Source organism: Cetorhinus maximus, unplaced genomic scaffold, assembly GCF_964194155.1.
Source record: "Cetorhinus maximus unplaced genomic scaffold, sCetMax3.hap1.1 HAP1_SCAFFOLD_2483, whole genome shotgun sequence".
In the NCBI taxonomy this organism is placed as follows: Eukaryota; Metazoa; Chordata; class Chondrichthyes; order Lamniformes; family Cetorhinidae; genus Cetorhinus; species Cetorhinus maximus.
Window position 1 is genome coordinate 26,362 of NW_027598421.1, and position 17,854 is coordinate 44,215.

At 51.9% G+C, this 17,854-nt stretch overlaps 1 protein-coding gene across 1 annotated transcript in view; it reads right to left on the reverse strand.

Moving 5' to 3' along the window:
- Positions 1-16,900, reverse strand: part of LOC144677370 (pleckstrin homology domain-containing family G member 4B-like) — a gene marked incomplete at both ends in the record, with an annotated part of 41,665 nt that extends 24,765 nt beyond the window's left edge. The window contains one exon of the mRNA XM_078537506.1: positions 16,814-16,900. Within this exon, the coding sequence (XP_078393632.1) occupies positions 16,814-16,900 (87 nt within the window). The remainder of the gene's footprint in view (positions 1-16,813) is intronic.
- Between the last annotated feature and the right edge of the window lie 954 nt (positions 16,901-17,854).

Genomic DNA, 17,854 nt, shown 5'->3' on the forward strand with positions numbered 1-17,854 from the left:
ACACTCCCAGGACAGGTACAGCACGGGGTTAGATACAGAGTAAAGCTCCCACTACACCAACATCATCAAACACTCCCAGGACAGGTACAGCACAGGATTAGATACAGCGTAAAGCTCCCTCTACACTGTCCACATCAAACACTCCCAAGTCAGGTACAGAACGGGGCTAGATACAGAGTAAAGCTCCCTCTACACTGTCCACATCAAAAACACCCAGGACAAGTACAGCACGGGGTCAGGTGCAGAGTAAAGCTCCCTCTACACCGTCCCCATCAAACACTCACAGGAAAGGTACAGAACGGAGTTAGATACAGAGTAAAGCTCCCTCTACACCGTCCCCATCAAACACTCACAGGAAAGGTACAGAACGGAGTTAGATACAGAGTAAAGCTCCCTCTACACCGTCCCCATCAAACACTCCCAGGGTAGGTACAGCACGTGGTTAGAAACAGAGTAAAGCTCCCTATACACTGTCCCCATCAACCACTCCCAGGACAGGTGTAGCACGTGGTTAGATACAGAGTAAAAAGCTCCCTCTACACTGTCCACATCAAACACTCCCAGGACAGGTATAGCACGGGGACAAATGCAGAGCTAAGCTCCCTCTAAACCGTCCACATCGAATGTTCCCAGGAGAGTTTACATCCACAGGGTTAGATGCCGATTAAAGTTCCCTCTACACTGTCCTCATCAAACACTCCCAAGACAGGGACAGCACGGGGTTAGATACAGAGTAAAGCTCCCTCTACACACTCCCGATCAAACACTCCCAAGACAGGTACAGCACGGGGTTAGATACAGAGTAAAGCTCCCTCTACATTGTCCCCATCAAACACTCACAGGACAGGTATAGCACGGGGTTAGATACAGAGTGAATCTCCCTCTATACTGTCCCCATCAAAAACTCCCAAGACAGGTACAGCACGGGGTTAGATATGGAGTAAAGCTCCCTGTACACCGTCTCCATCAAACACTCGCAGGAAAGGTACAGATCGGAGTTAGATACAGAGTAAAGCTCCATCTACACTGCTCCCATCAAACGCTCCCAGGACAGGAACAGCACTGGGTTAGATCCAGAGCAAGGCTCCCTTTACACTGTCCCCATCAAACACTCCCAGGACAGGCAGAGCACGGGGTTAGATGCAGAGTAAATCTCCCTCTACACTGTCCCCATCAAACACTCCCTGAACAGTTACAGCACGGGTTTAGATGCACAGTAAAGCACACTCTACGCTGTCTACATCAAACATGCCCAGATCAGGGACAGCATGGGGTGAGATACTGTGTAAAGCTCCCTCTATACTGTCCACAACAAACATCCCCAGGAAAGTTACAGCACGGGGTTGGATAGAGAGTAAATCTCATTCTACACTGTCCCCATCAAACATTCCCAGGACAGGTACAGCACGGGTTTAGATAAAGAGTAAAGCTCCATCTAAACTGACCCATCAAACACTCCCAGTACAGGTAAAGCACAGGGTTAGATACTGAGTGAAGTTCCCTCGATACTGTCCCCATCAAACACTGCCAGGAAATGTACATAATGGGGTTCGATACAGGGTAAAGCTCCCTCTAAACTGTCCTCATCAATCTCTCCCAGAGCAGGTACATCATGCGGTTAGATCCAGGGAAAAGCTCCCGTTACACTGTCCCCATCAAACACTCCCAGGACAGGTACAGCGCGGGGTTAGATACAGAGTAAAGCTCCCTCTACATTGTTCCTTACAAACACTCCCAGGGCAGGGACAGCGTGGGTTTAGATACAGAGTAAAGCTCCCTCTGCACTGTCCCCATCAAACACTCCAATGACAGGTACATCACGGGGTTAGATACAGAGTAAATCTACCTCTACACTGTCCCCATCAAAAACTCCCAGGACAAGTGCAGCACGGGGTCAGGTGTAGAGTAAAACTCCCTCTACACCGTCCCCATCAAACACTCCCAGGACAGGTACAGCACGGGGTTAGATATAGAGTAAATCTCCTTCTACACTATCCTATCAAAGACTCCCATAACAGGTACAGCACGGGGTCAGATACAGAGTAAAGCTCCATCTACACTGTCCCCATCAAACACTCCCAGGACAGGGACAGCACGTGGTTAGATACAGAGTAAAGCTCCCTCTACACTGTCCCCATCAAACACTCTCAGGACAGGTATAGCACGGGGACAGATGCAGAGTAAAGCTCCCTCTAAACAGTCCACATCGAACACTCCCAGGAGAGTTTACATCCACAGTGATAGGTACCAAGTAATGCTCCCTCTACACTGTCCCCATCAAACACTCCCAGGACAGGTTCAGCACGGGGTTAGATACAGAGTAAATCACCCTCTACACTGACCCAATCAAACACTCCCAGGACAGGTACAGCATGGGGTTAGATACAGAGTAAAGCTCCCTCTACACTGTCCCCATCAAACACTCCCAGGACAGGTACAGCACAGGGTGAGATACAGAGTAAAGCTCCCTCTACACTGTCCCCATCAAACACTCCCAGGACAGGTACAGCACAGGGTGAGATACAGAGTAAAGCTCCCTCTACACTGTCCCCATCAAACACTCCCAGGACAGGTACAGCACAGGGTTAGATACAGAGTAAATCTCCCTCTGCACTGTCCCCATCAAACACTCCCAGGAAAGGTACAGCACGGGCTTAGATCCAGAGCAAAGCTCCCTCTACAGTATCCCCATCAAACACTCCCAGGACAGGTACAACATGGGGTTTGATACAGAGTAAATCTTCCTCTACACTGTCCTCATCAAACTCTCCCAAGACAGGTACAGCACGGGTTTAGATACAGTGTAAAGCTCCATCTAAACTGGCCCCATCAAACACTCCCAGGACAGGTAAAGCACAGGGTTAGATACTGAGTGAAGTTCCCTCTACACTGTCCCCATCAAATACTCTCAGGACAGGTACAGCACGGGGTTAGATACAGAGTAAAGCTCCCTCTACATTGTCCCTTACAAACACTCCCAGGGCAGGTACAGCGTGGGTTTAGATAAAGAGTAAATCTCCCTCTGCACTGTCCCCATCAAACACTCCCAGGACAGGTACATCACGGGGTAGGATACAGAGTAAAGCTCCCTCTACACTGTCCCCATCAAAAACTCCCAGGACAAGTGCAGTACGGGGTCAGGTGTAGAGTAAAGCTCCCTCTACACCGTCCGCATCAAACACTCCCAGGACAGGTACAGCACGGGGTTAGATATAGAGTAAAGCTGCCTCTACACCATCTCCAACAAACACTCCCAGGACAGGGACAGCACGTGGTTAGATACGGAGTAAAGCTCCCTCTACACTGTCCCCATCAAACACTCCCAGGACAGTTATAGCACGGGGACAGATGCAGAGTAAAGCTCCCTCTAAACCGTCCACATCGATCACTCCCAGGAGAGTTTACATCCACAGTGTTAGGTGCCAAGTAAAGCTCCCTCTACACTGTCCCCATTAAACACTCCCAGGACAGGTTCAGCACGGGGTTAGATACAGAGTGAATCTCCCTCTACACTGTCCCCATCAAAAACTCCCAAGACAGGTACAGCACGGGGTTAGATATGGAGTAAAGCTCCCTCTACAACAGCCCCATCAAACACACCCAGGACAGGTAAAGCACAGGGTTAGATACAGCGTAAAGCTCCCTCCAAACCGTCCACATCGAACACTCCCAGGAGAGTGTACATCCACAGTGTTAGGTGCCAAATAAAGCTCCCTCTACATTGTCCCCATCAAACACTCCCAGGACAGGAACAACATGGGGTTAGATACAGAGTAAATCTTCCTCTACACTGTCCTCATTAAACTCTCCCAAGACAGGTAGAGCACGGGTTTCGATACAGAGTAAAGCTCCTTCTAATCTGACCCCATCAAACACTCCCAGGACAGGTAAAGCACAGGGTTAGATACTGAGTGAAGTTCCCTCGATACTGTCCCCATCAAACACTGCCAGGAAATGTACAGCATGGGGTTCGATAAAGGGTATAGCTCCCTCTAAACTGTCCTCATCAATCTCTCCCAGAGCAGGTACATCATTCGGTTAGAGCCAGGGAAAACCTCCCTCTACAATTTCCCCATCAAACACTCCCAGGGCAGGTACAGCATGGGGTTAGATCCAGAGCAAACCTCCCCCTACACTGTTCCCATAAAACACTCTCAGGACAGGTACAGCACGGGGCTAGATACAGAGTACAGCTCCCTTTACACTGTCCCCAAAAACCACTCCCAGGACAGATACAGCAAGGGGTTAGATAGAGAGTAAAGCTCCCTCTACACCGTCCCCATCAAACACTCCCAGGACAGGTATAGCACGGGGACAGATGCAGAGTAAAGCTCCCTCTAAACCGTGCACATCGAACGTTCCCAGGAGAGTTTACATCCACAGGGTTAGATGCCGAGTAAAGTTCCCTCTACACAGTCCTCATCAAAGTCTCCCAAGACAGGTACAGCACGTGGTTAGATACAGAGTAAAGCTCCCTCGACACCGTCCCAATCAAAAACTCTCAGGACAAATTCAGCACGGGGTTAGATACAGAGTAAATCTCCCTCTACACTGTCCGCATCAAAAACTCTCAGGACAGGTACAGCACGGGGTTAGATACAGAGTAAAGCTCCCTCTACACTGTCCCCATCAAAAACTCCCAAGACAGGTACAGCACGGGGTTAGATACAGAGTAAAGCTCCATCCACACAGTCACCATCAAACACTCCCAGGACAGGTACAGCACGGAGTTAGATACAGAGTAATACTCCCTCTACACCAACCCCATCAAACACACCCAGGACAGGTACAGCACAGGATTAGATACCCCTTAAAACTCCCTCTACACTGTCCACATCAAACACTCCCAGGACAGGTACAGCACGGGGTTAAATACAGAGTAAAGCTCCCTCTACACTGTCCCCATCAAACACTCTCAGGACAGGTACAGCACAGGGTTAGATACAGAGTAAATCTCCCTCTACACTGTCCCCATCAAACACTCCCAGGGCAGGTACAGCACGGGGTTAGATACAGAGTAAAGCTCCCTCTACACTGTCCCCATCAAACACTCCCAGGACAGCTACAGCACAGGGTTAGATACAGAGTAAAGCTCCCTCTACATTGTCCCCTTCAAACACTCCCAGGGCAGGTACAGCATGGGGTTAGATACAGAGTAAAGCTCCCTCTACACTGTCCCCATCAAAAACTCCCAGGACAACTGCAGCACAGGGTCAGGTGCAGAGTAAAGCTCCCTCTACACTGTTCCCATAAAACACTCCCAGGACAGTTACAGCACGGGGCTAGATACAGAGTACAGCTCCCTCTACACTGTCCCCAAAAACCTCTCCCAGGACAGATACAGCAAGGGGTTAGAATGAGAGTAAAGCTCCCTCTACACCGTCCCCATCAAACACTCCCAGGGCAGGTACAGCACGGGGTTAGAAACAGAGTAAAGCTCCCTATACACTGTCCCCATCAAACACTCCCAGGACAGGTACAGCACGTGGTTAGATACAGAGTAAAGCTCCCTCTACACTGTCCACATCAAACACTCCCTGGACAGGTATAGCACGGGGACAGATCCAGAGTCAAGCTCCCTCTAAACCGTCCACATCGAACGTTCCCAGGAGAGTTTACATCCACAGAGTTAGATGCCGAGTAAAGTTCCCTCTACACTGTCCTCATCCAACTCTCCCAAGACTGGGACAGCACGGGGTTAGTTACAGGGTAAAGCTCCCTCTACCGTGTCCCCATGAAACAGCCCTAGGACAGGTACAGCATGGGGTTAGATACTGGGTAAAGCTCCCTCTACACTGTCCCCATCAAACACTCCCAGGACATGTAAGGCACGGGGTTATATACAGAGTAAAGCTCCCTCTACATTGTCCCCATCAAACACTCACAGGACAGGAATAGCATGGGGTTAGATACAGAGTGAATCTCCCTCTACACTGTCCCCATCAAAAATTCCCAAGACAGGTACAGCACGGGGTTAGATATGGAGTAAAGCTCCCTCTACACCAACCCCATCAAACACACCCAGGACAGGTACAGCACAGGGTTAGATACAGCGTAAAGCTCCCTCTACACCGTCCCCATCAAACACTCGCAGGAAAGGTACAGATCGGAGTTAGATACAGAGTAAAGCTCCATCTACACTGCTCCCATCAAACACTCCCAGGACTGGTACAGCACCGGGTTAGATACAGAGTAAAGCTCCCTGTACACTGTTCCCATCAAACACTCCCAGGACAGGCAGAGCATAGGGGTAGATACAGAGTAAATCTCCCTCTACACTGTCCCCATCAAACACTCCCTGAACAGTTACAGCACGGGTTTAGATGCACAGTAAAGCACACTCTACGCTGTCTACATCAAACGTGCCCAGATCAGGGACAGCATGTGGTGAGATACTGAGTAATGCTCCCTCTACACTGTCCACTACAAACATCCCCAGGAAAGGTACAGCACGGGGTTGGATAGAGAGTAAATTTCATTCTACACTCTCCCCCTCAAACACTCCCAGGACAGGTACAGCACGGGGTTAGATCCAGAGCAAAGCTCCCTCTACACTGTCCACATCAAACACTCCCAGGACAGGTACAGCACGGGGTTAGATACAGAGTAAAGCTCCCTCTACACTGTCCCCATCAAACACTCTAAGGACAGCTACAGCACAGGGTTAGATACAGAGTAAATCTCCCTCTACACTGTCCCCATCAAACACTCCCAGGGCAGGAACAGCACGGGGTTAGATACAGAGTAAAGCTCCCTCTACACTGTCCCCATCAAACACTCCCAGGACAGCTACAGCACGGGGTTAGATACAGAGTAAAGCTCCCTCTACACTGTCCCCATCAAAAACTCCCAGGACAACTGCAGCACAGGGTCAGGTGCAGAGTAAAGCTCCCTCTACACTGTCCCCATCAAACACTCCCAGGACAGGTACAGCACGTGGTTGGATACAGAGTAAAGCTCCCGCTAGACTGTCCCCATCAAACACTCCCAAGATAGGTACAGCACGGGGTTAGATACAGAGTAAAGCTCCCTCTACACTGTCCCCATCAAACACTCTCAGGACAGGTACAGCACAGGGTTAGATACAGAGTAAATCTCCCTCTACACTGTCCCCATCAAACACTCCCAGGGCAGGTACAGCACGGGGTTAGATACAGAGTAAAGCTCCCTCTACATTGTCCCCTTCAAACACTCCCAGGGCAGGTACAGCATGGGTTTAGATACAGAGTAAAGCTCCCTCTGCACTGTCCTCATCAAACACTCCCAGGACAGGTACATCACGAGGTTAGATACAGAGTAAAGCTCCCTCTACACTGTCCCCATCAAAAACTCCCAGGACAACTGCAGCACAGGGTCAGGTGCAGAGTAAAGCTCCCTCTACACTGTCCCCATCAAACACTCCCAGGACAGTTGCAGCACGGGGTTAGAAACAGAGTAAAGCTCCCTATACACTGTCCCCATCAAACACTCCCAGGACAGGTATAGCACGGGGACAGATGCAGAGTAAAGCTCCCTCTAAACCGTCCACATCGAACGTTCCCAGGAGAGTTTACATGCACAGGGTTAGATGCCGAGTAAAGTTCCCTCCACACTGTCCTCATCAATCTCTCCCAAGACAGGTACAGCACGTGGTTAGATACAGAGTAAAGCTCCCACTACACTGTTCCCACAAAACACTCCCAGGACAGATACAGCACGGGGCTAGATACTGAGTACAGCTCCCTCTACACTGTCCCCATCAAACACTCCCAGGACAGCTACAGCACGGGGTTAGATACAGAGTAAAGCTCCCTCTACATTGTCCCCTTCAAACACTCCCAGGGCAGGTACAGCATGGGGTTAGATACAGAGTAAAGCTCCCTCTGCACTGTCCTCATCAAACACTCCCAGGACAGGTACATCACGGGGTTAGATACAGAGTAAAGCTCCCTCTACACTGTCCCCATCAAAAACTCCCAGGACAACTGCAGCACAGGGTCAGGTGCAGAGTAAAGCTCCCTCTACACTGTCCCCATCAAACACTCCCAGGACAGTTACAGCACGGGGTTAGAAACAGAGTAAAGCTCCCTATACACTGTCCCCATCAAACAATCCCAGGACAGGTACAGCACGTGGTTGGATACAGAGTAAAGCTCCCTCTAGACTGTCCCCATCAAACACTCCCAAGATAGGTACAGCACGGGGTTAGATACAGAGTAAGGCTCCCTCTCCACTGTCCCCATCAAACACTCCCAGGGCAGGTACAGCATGGGGTTAGATACAGAGTAAAGCTCCCTCTGCACTGTCCTCATCAAACACTCCCAGGACAGGTACATCACGGGGTTAGATACAGAGTAAAGCTCCCTCTACACTGTCCCCATCAAAAACTCCCAGGACAACTGCAGCACAGGGTCAGGTGCAGAGTAAAGCTCCCTCTACACTATCCCCATCAAACACTCCCAGGACAGGTACAGCACGGGGTAAGATACAGAGTAAAGCTCCCTCTGCACTGCTCCCATCAAACACTCCCAGGACAGTTGCAGCACGGGGTTAGAAACAGAGTAAAGCTCCCTATACACTGTCCCCATCAAACACTCCCAGGACAGGTACAGCACGTGGTTGGATACAGAGTAAAGCTCCCTCTAGACTGTCCCCATCAAACACTCCCAAGATAGGTACAGCACGGGGTTAGATACAGAGTAAAGCTCCCTCTACACTGTCCCCATCAAACACTCTCAGGACAGGTACAGCACAGGGTTAGATACAGAGTAAATCTCCCTCTACACTGTCCCCATCAAACACTCCCAGGGCAGGTACAGCACGGGGTTAGATACAGAGTAAAGCTCCCTCTACACTGTCCCCATCAAACACTCCCAGGACAGCTACAGCACGGGGTTAGATACAGAGTAAAGCTCCCTCTACATTGTCCCCTTCAAACACTCCCAGGGCCGGTACAGCATGGGGTTAGATACAGAGTAAAGCTCCCTCTGCACTGTCCTCATCAAACACTCCCAGGACAGGTACATCACGGGGTTAGATACAGAGTAAAGCTCCCTCTACACTGTCCCCATCAAAAACTCCCAGGACAACTGCAGCACAGGGTCAGGTGCAGAGTAAAGCTCCCTCTACACTGTCCCCATCAAACACTCCCAGGACAGTTGCAGCACGGGGTTAGAAACAGAGTAAAGCTCCCTATACACTGTCCCCATCAAACACTCCCAGGACAGGTATAGCACGGGGACAGATGCAGAGTAAAGCTCCCTCTAAACCGTCCACATCGAACGTTCCCAGGAGAGTTTACATGCACAGGGTTAGATGCCGATTAAAGTTCCCTCCACACTGTCCTCATCAATCTCTCCCAAGACAGGTACAGCACGTGGTTAGATACAGAGTAAAGCTCCCACTACACTGTTCCCATAAAACACTCCCAGGACAGGTACAGCACGGGGCTAGATACAGAGTACAGCTCCCTCTACACTGTCCCCATCAAACACTCCCAGGACAGCTACAGCACGGGGTTAGATACAGAGTAAAGCTCCCTCTACATTGTCCCCTTCAATCACTCCCAGGGCAGGTACAGCATGGGGTTAGATACAGAGTAAAGCTCCCTCTGCACTGTCCTCATCAAACACTCCCAGGACAGGTACATCACGGGGTTAGATACAGAGTAAAGCTTCCTCTACACTGTCCCCATCAAAAACTCCCAGGACAACTGCAGCACAGGGTCAGGTGCAGAGTAACGCTCCCTCTACACTGTCCCCATCAAACACTCCCAGGACAGTTACAGCACGGGGTTAGAAACAGAGTAAAGCTCCCTATACACTGTCCCCATCAAACACTCCCAGGACAGGTACAGCACGTGGTTGGATACAGAGTAAAGCTCCCTCTAGACTGTCCCCATCAAACACTCCCAAGATAGGTACAGCACGGGTTTAGATACAGAGTAAAGCTCCCTATACACTGTCCCCATCAAACACTCTCAGGACAGGTACAGCACAGGGTTAGATACAGAGTAAATCTCCCTCTACACTGTCCCCATCAAACACTCCCAGGGCAGGTACAGCACGGGGTTAGATACAGAGTAAAGCTCCCTCTACACTGTCCCCATCAAACACTCCCAGGACAGCTACAGCACGGGGTTAGATACAGAGTAAAGCTCCCTCTACATTGTCCCCTTCAAACACTCCCAGGGCAGGTACAGCATGGGGTTAGATACAGAGTAAAGCTCCCTCTGCACTGTCCTCATCAAACACTCCCAGGACAGGTACATCACGGGGTTAGATACAGAGTAAAGCTCCCTCTACACTGTCCCCATCAAAAACTCCCAGGACAACTGCAGCACAGGGTCAGGTGCAGAGTAAAGCTCCCTCTTCACTGTCCACATCAAACACTCCCTGGACAGGTATAGCACGGGGACAGATCCAGAGTCAAGCTCCCTCTAAACCGTCCACATCGAACGTTCCCAGGAGAGTTTACATCCACAGAGTTAGATGCCGAGTAAAGTTCCCTCTACACTGTCCTCATCCAACTCTCCCAAGACTGGGACAGCACGGGGTTAGTTACAGGGTAAAGCTCCCTCTACCGTGTCCCCATGAAACAGCCCTAGGACAGGTACAGCATGGGGTTAGATACTGGGTAAAGCTCCCTCTACACTGTCCCCATCAAACACTCCCAGGACATGTAAGGCACGGGGTTATATACAGAGTAAAGCTCCCTCTACATTGTCCCCATCAAACACTCACAGGACAGGTATAGCACGGGGTTAGATACAGAGTGAATCTCCCTCTACACTGTCCCCATCAAAAATTCCCAAGACAGGTACAGCACGGGGTTAGATATGGAGTAAAGCTCCCTCTACACCAACCCCATCAAACACACCCAGGACAGGTACAGCACAGGGTTAGATACAGCGTAAAGCTCCCTCTACACCGTCCCCATCAAACACTCGCAGGAAAGGTACAGAATGGAGTTAGATACAGAGTAAAGCTCCATCTACACTGTCCCCATCAAACACTCCCAGGACTGGTACAGCTCCGGGTTAGATACAGAGTAAAGCTCCCTGTACACTGTCCCCATCAAACACTCCCTGAACAGTTACAGCACGGGTTTAGATGCACAGTAAAGCACACTCTACGCTGGCTACATCACACATGCCCAGATCAGGGACAGCATGGGGTGAGATACTGAGTAATGCTCCCTCTACACTGTCCACTACAAACATCCCCAGGAAAGGTACAGCACGGGGTTGGATAGAGAGTAAATTTCATTTTACACTCTCCCCCTCAAACACTCCCAGGACAGGTACAGCACGGGGTTAGATACAGAGTAAAGCTCCCTCTACACTGTCCCCATCAAAAACTCCCAGGACAACTGCAGCACAGGGTCAGGTGCAGAGTAAAGCTCCCTCTACACTGTCCACATCAAACACTCCCTGGACAGGTATAGCACGGGGACAGATCCAGAGTCAAGCTCCCTCTAAACCGTCCACATCGAACGTTCCCAGGAGAGTTTACATCCACAGAGTTAGATGCCGAGTAAAGTTCCCTCTACACTGTCCTCATCCAACTCTCCCAAGACTGGGACAGCACGGGGTTAGTTACAGGGTAAAGCTCCCTCTACCGTGTCCCCATGAAACAGCCCTAGGACAGGTACAGCATGGGGTTAGATACTGGGTAAAGCTCCCTCTACACTGTCCCCATCAAACACTCCCAGGACATGTAAGGCACGGGGTTATATACAGAGTAAAGCTCCCTCTACATTGTCCCCATCAAACACTCACAGGACAGGTATAGCACGGGGTTAGATACAGAGTGAATCTCCCTCTACACTGTCCCCATCAAAAATTCCCAAGACAGGTACAGCACGGGGTTAGATATGGAGTAAAGCTCCCTCTACACCAACCCCATCAAACACACCCAGGACAGGTACAGCACAGGGTTAGATACAGCGTAAAGCTCCCTCTACACCGTCCCCATCAAACACTCGCAGGAAAGGTACAGAATGGAGTTAGATACAGAGTAAAGCTCCATCTACACTGTCCCCATCAAACACTCCCAGGACTGGTACAGCTCCGGGTTAGATACAGAGTAAAGCTCCCTGTACACTGTCCCCATCAAACACTCCCTGAACAGTTACAGCACGGGTTTAGATGCACAGTAAAGCACACTCTACGCTGGCTACATCACACATGCCCAGATCAGGGACAGCATGGGGTGAGATACTGAGTAATGCTCCCTCTACACTGTCCACTACAAACATCCCCAGGAAAGGTACAGCACGGGGTTGGATAGAGAGTAAATTTCATTTTACACTCTCCCCCTCAAACACTCCCAGGACAGGTACAGCACGGGGTTAGATACAGAGTAAAGCTCCCTCTACACTGTCCCCATCAAACACTCCCAGGGCAGGTACAGCACAGGGTTAGATACAGAGTAAAGCTCCCTCTACACTGTCCCCATCAACACTCCCAGGACAGGTACAGCACGGGGTTAGGTACAGAGTAATGCTCCCTCTACACCGTCCCCATCAAACACTCCCAGGACAGATACAGCACGGGGTTAGATACAGAGTAAAGCTCCCTCTACACTCTCCCCATCAAACACTCCCAGGACAGATACAGCATGGGGTTAGATACAGAGTAAAGCTCCCTCTCCATCGTCTTCAGCTCTGCGCTCGGAAGGTAGGTGCAGAGCGCAGGACCACGACACCTTCGTCGCCGAACCCCTTGCGCCTTTGGCCTGTGCCCGACGGCGGGTGGGAACCTTTCTCCCTCGCCCGCACCGCTTTCCGGGTCGCTGAGCTGGGCCGACCAGGTGTGGGGAAGCAGTCAAGCTTGGGACCTTCGCCTCAGTGGTCAGAGGTCGCTCGCGCGCTTTGGGGGGGGCGGGTTGAGCGTACAGGCCGCAGTGCCGCAGAGCGGGTGTTGTACCCCTGATGATCTCCTCAGTTCATTCACCATCACCGCCAATCCCAACCACCACCACCCCCACTCCGCCCAGTCCCAGTACCACGTACGTAGCCCATACAATTTGCTCGTCCTGTCCGCTGTGGTTCGCTGATATGCGAACGTCTGTAGTTGGGGGGTGGGGGGCGTTGGGGGGGGGGGGCGCACGGTGGAGAGGTGGGGGAAGGGAAGCCATCAATCGGATTTATTGCCGACCACTCGCCCCCTCGGTAGCAGCGGATTAATTTCACTTGCACCGCCTGGCGGTGGAACAGCGTCACCTGGGGACGGCTCTGAGCCGATATGGCGGGCGCCGGGGGTGGGGGAGGAGAGGGGAGGGGACTTTGCCCGACTCCCTGCCCCGACCTTTAAAAAGGTAGCGAGAGTCGGGGCAGCACCGGCGCGGCCCGTGGACGGGGAGAGGTGAGGCCGGGGTTGGGATGGGGAGCCATCGTCGGTGACGTGGGGAGGCGAGCAAAGCTGGCGTTGCTTTCTCTGGCGGAGTAGGGTGGGGAAGGGGAGAGAAGGGGCGACGGGCGGACCTGACCCAGACTTTGATGGGTAAAGGCGGAGGGGGTTTCTGGCCGAGGGTCGGCGAGGAGGAAGGGCTTCCCACGGCGGCAACGTCGGTGACCCCAGAGGACCCTGAAGGGGAAACCGGGCAAGAAAGGGAATAAAGGAGCCAGAGTGGAAACGGGGTGGGGAGGGGGGGGCGGATTTTATTTTTATTTTACGCAGCGCGTTGTTGTCATCCGGAACCCGCGGACTGAAAAGGCCCGGGGGAGGGACGCGGGTGGACGGGGGAGGGTTGGGGGTGGGGGGAGGGGAGCAGAATCAATATTCATTTTCAGAAAGAGAAATGGGTAAATACTTCAAAAGGAGAATGACGCAGGGGGAGAGCGCCACGAGCCAGCAGGGGCACGATGGGCCGAGTGGCCTCCTTCTGTGCCGAAAGGCCACTCTTTCTCGCTCACCGTCTCAGCTGATGATTTACCCCTGTTGGTGGGGTGGGGGGCGCAATAACCTCACCCCCACCTTAGATTTCCAGAAGGCGTTTGATCAGGGTAGCGGCGGCAAACGAAAGCTCATGGTGGTACAGCGGGTAACGTAATGGGAAGGACAGAAGATCGGCTGGCTGACGGGAGACCGAGAGTAGGTATAAATGGGTCATTTTCCGGTTGGGAAGATGTGACGAGTGGCGTTGCCCCACAGGGAATCGGTGCTGGGGGCCTCAGCTTTTTACGATCCGTATAAACGACTTGGACGAAGGGGCTGTGAGGCATGGTCGTTAAATTCGCCGACGACACCACGGTAGGTGAAGGAAAGGCAGTCGTGAAGAGGACATCAGGAGGCTACAAACTGGTATAGATGGGTTAAGCGAGCGGGCGAAGGTCTGGCAGATGGCCTACAACGTGGGCAGATGTGAAATTGTCCATTTTGGCAGGGAGAATAAAAGAGGAGCGCGCGAGCTAAATGGTGAGATATTGCCGAGCTCCGAGATGCAGAGGGATCTGCGTGCATGAATGACAAAAGGTTAGTATGCAGGTACAGCGGGAAAGTAGTCATTTGGCCGGACGGAGCTTGAGTATTGCCGAAAAAAAAGGAGACATGTCAAAGCTTTTCACCTTGCACTCATCAGGACACTTCGCAAGGATACCAACATAAGGAGAAAACAACAATTTGTACTGCATGTGAAGAGAGTGCTGATTGGTTGGCAAGCGGACTCTGGTGGATTTGCAGGTGGACTCTGATTGGTGGGGGCGTTGCCATGGAGAATGCGCCAGTGATGGTGACTGACAGCTAACCGCCAAGCATTGTTTCAAATTTAGTGACAGCGACTAAGTGACAGCCATTCACTGACTCATTCCTCAGGGCAACGCCCCTGCCAATCAAGAATCTAGATGCCAGCCAATCAGCACTCTCTTCTCATACCGTATAAATTATTGTTTTCCCCTCATATTGGTGTTCCTGATGAGTGCAGGATGAAAAACTTTGACATGTCCCCTTTCTCAGCAATAATTAGGAAAGCTAATAGAATGTTATCATTTATTGCGAGGGGAATTGAACAGTACAGAGGTAAATGCTTCCATTTATACTGGGCATTGCTAAGACCACACCTGGAGCACTGTGTACAGTATTGGTCTCCTTATTTAAGGAAGGATGTGAATGCTTGGGAAGCAGTTCAGAGAAGGTTGACCAGACCAACACCAGGGATGGGCAGCCTGTCGTATGAGGGAAGGTTGGCCAGGCCGGGCTTGTACCCGCTGGAGTTTAAAAGAGTGAGAGGCGACTCGATTGAAACCTTTAAGATCCTGAGGGGGTCTTGACAGGGCGGATGTGGAGAGGATGTTTCCTCTTGTGGGAGAATCTAGAACTGGGGGTGGGGGTCACTGTTTAAAAATAAGGGGGTCGCCCATTTAGGACGGAGACGAGGAGATTTTTTTTCTCTTGGAGGGTGGTAAGTCTTTGGAACTCTCTTCCTCGAAAGGTGGTGGGAGCGGAGCCTTTGAATATTTTTAAGGTGGAGCGAGATAGATTCTTGATAAGCGAGGGGGGGTGAAAGGTTATCGGGGGGAGGGGTCAGCGGGAATGTGGGGTTGAGGTTACAATCAGATCAGCCGCCATCTTATTGAATGACGGAGCAGGCTGGAGGGGCCGAGTGGCCTCCTCCTGCTCCTAGTTTGTGTGTTCTTATGTATCTTAACCATCAAATCCTGCTGCGTTGACAAGGTCAACTGGTCAACAGGGAGAGAGACGGAGCAAGAGTGAGAGCGAGAACGAGCTAGAGAAAGAGAGCGAGAGAAACAGAGCAAGAGAAAGAGAGCGAGCAAGAGCGAGACGGAGAGACAGCGAGAGAGATTGAGACAGAGAGCGAGCGAGAGCAAGAGCGAGAGGGAAAGACAGCGAGAGAGACTGACAGAGAGCAGGACAGGGAGTGAGAGACAGCGAGTGAGAGTGCGAGAGCGAGAGGGAGAGACAGAGTGAGAGACAGAGCAAGAGAGAGAGCGAGAGATAGCAAGAGAGCGCAAGCGAGAGAGAGCGAGCAAGAGTGAGAGAGTGCAAGCGAGAGAGAACGAGAGAGAGCGAGCGAGAGCAATAGAGTGAGAGAGAGACAGAGAGAGAATGAGAGAGAGAATGAGAGAGTGAGATAGAGCAAGAGGGCGAGACCGAGAGAGAGAGAGAGAGAGGGAGAGCGAGAGAGAGAACGAGAGTGAGACAGAGAGAGACAGCGAGAGAGTGAGTGAGAGAGAGAGCAAAAGAGAGCGAGGGAGAGAGTGAGAGAGAGAGCGAGAGAGAGAGCGTGAGAGAGGGAGAGAGAGAGTGCGACAGAGGGCGAGAAAGAGAGTGAGAAATCGAGAGTGAGAGAGAGCAAGAGTTAGTGAGAGAGAGAGAGCAAGAGAGCGAGCGAGAGCTATCGAGAGTGAGTGAGAGAACGAGAGTGCGAGAGAGAGAGAGAGAGAGTGCGACAGAGGGCGAGAAAGAGAGTGAGAAATCGAGAGTGAGAGAGAGCAAGAGTGAGTGAGTGCGAGAACGAGAGTGCGAGAGAGAGAGAGAGCCAGCGTACGAGGCGAAGTTGGCCGAAAGAGCCCGCCGTTCAGCGCACCTGACTCTCGCCTCGCCCCGGTATCGATTTACCGGCCCCAAATTCGGCCTTTGCTTTGCTGAAACAGAAAAAAATAGAAAAGGAAAAGGGGGAGGAGAGGAGAGGAGAGGCGCCGCGTACATTCAGTGGGTTCTGATCGGCGACACCGGTCGCCTGGAGGACCGAGCGGAAGACCCGGCGGAGGGGGGGAGGGGGGAGGGAGGGAGCGGGGTGGGGAGGGGGAGGGCGGCGCAGGGAGCGCAGGCGCTACCGAGGCCGGAGGTGAAACGCTTGGGCTGGCAAAGTACCTGGAGGCCCGCCAGGCCCTCCACGCCGACTGAAGGCTCCTTGCCCGCCAGGATCAGGACGGAGTGAATCCCGCCGTGGACGAACTTCTGCGGGGGCAAAGCAGACGATGGGGGGTGAGAGTCTGAGCCGCTTTAATAACGTCCCCGTCACCCAAACAGCCAGGGGGCTTCCAGCTGGCCCCCTGGCCTCACTCCCCTCCCCACCGCTCCACTCCTCCCCCCCTCCCCCCTCCCCGCAGACCCCCGACGACCCCCCGTCTCATCCTGCCCCGAGGAATCAGAGGAAGCCGGGGGGTTCCTGTCTTCAGGTTCGCTGCAAGTGGATCCACTCCAGGTTTTGCTGGCTGACCCACTTGGCCCGGGTGGTGGACAGCTGCGGAAGCATCGGCCAGCAGCTCTACCCCGCCTCGTTCGTCTCTGAGAGCTGGACAGCTGTGTAAACACACACACAGAGACACACACACAAACACACACAGACACACACACAGACACACACACACACACACAGACACACACACAGACAGACAAACACACAGACACACACACAGACACAGACACACACACACAAACAAACACACACACACACACACACAGAGACACACACACACAAACACACACACACACACACACACACACAAACAAACACACACACAGAGACACACACACACAAACAAACACACACACACACAGAGACACACACACACAAACAAACACACACACACACAGAGACACACACACACACAAACACACACACACAGAGACACACACACACACACACAAACAAACACACACACAGAGACACACACACACACACAAACACACACATACACACAGACACACACACACAAACACACACACAGACACACACACAGACACACACACACAGAGACACACACACACAAACAAACACACACACACAAACAGACACACACACACACACAGAGACACATACACACAAACAGACACACACACACACACACACACACACACACAGAGACGCACACACACAAACAAACACACACACACACAAACACACACACA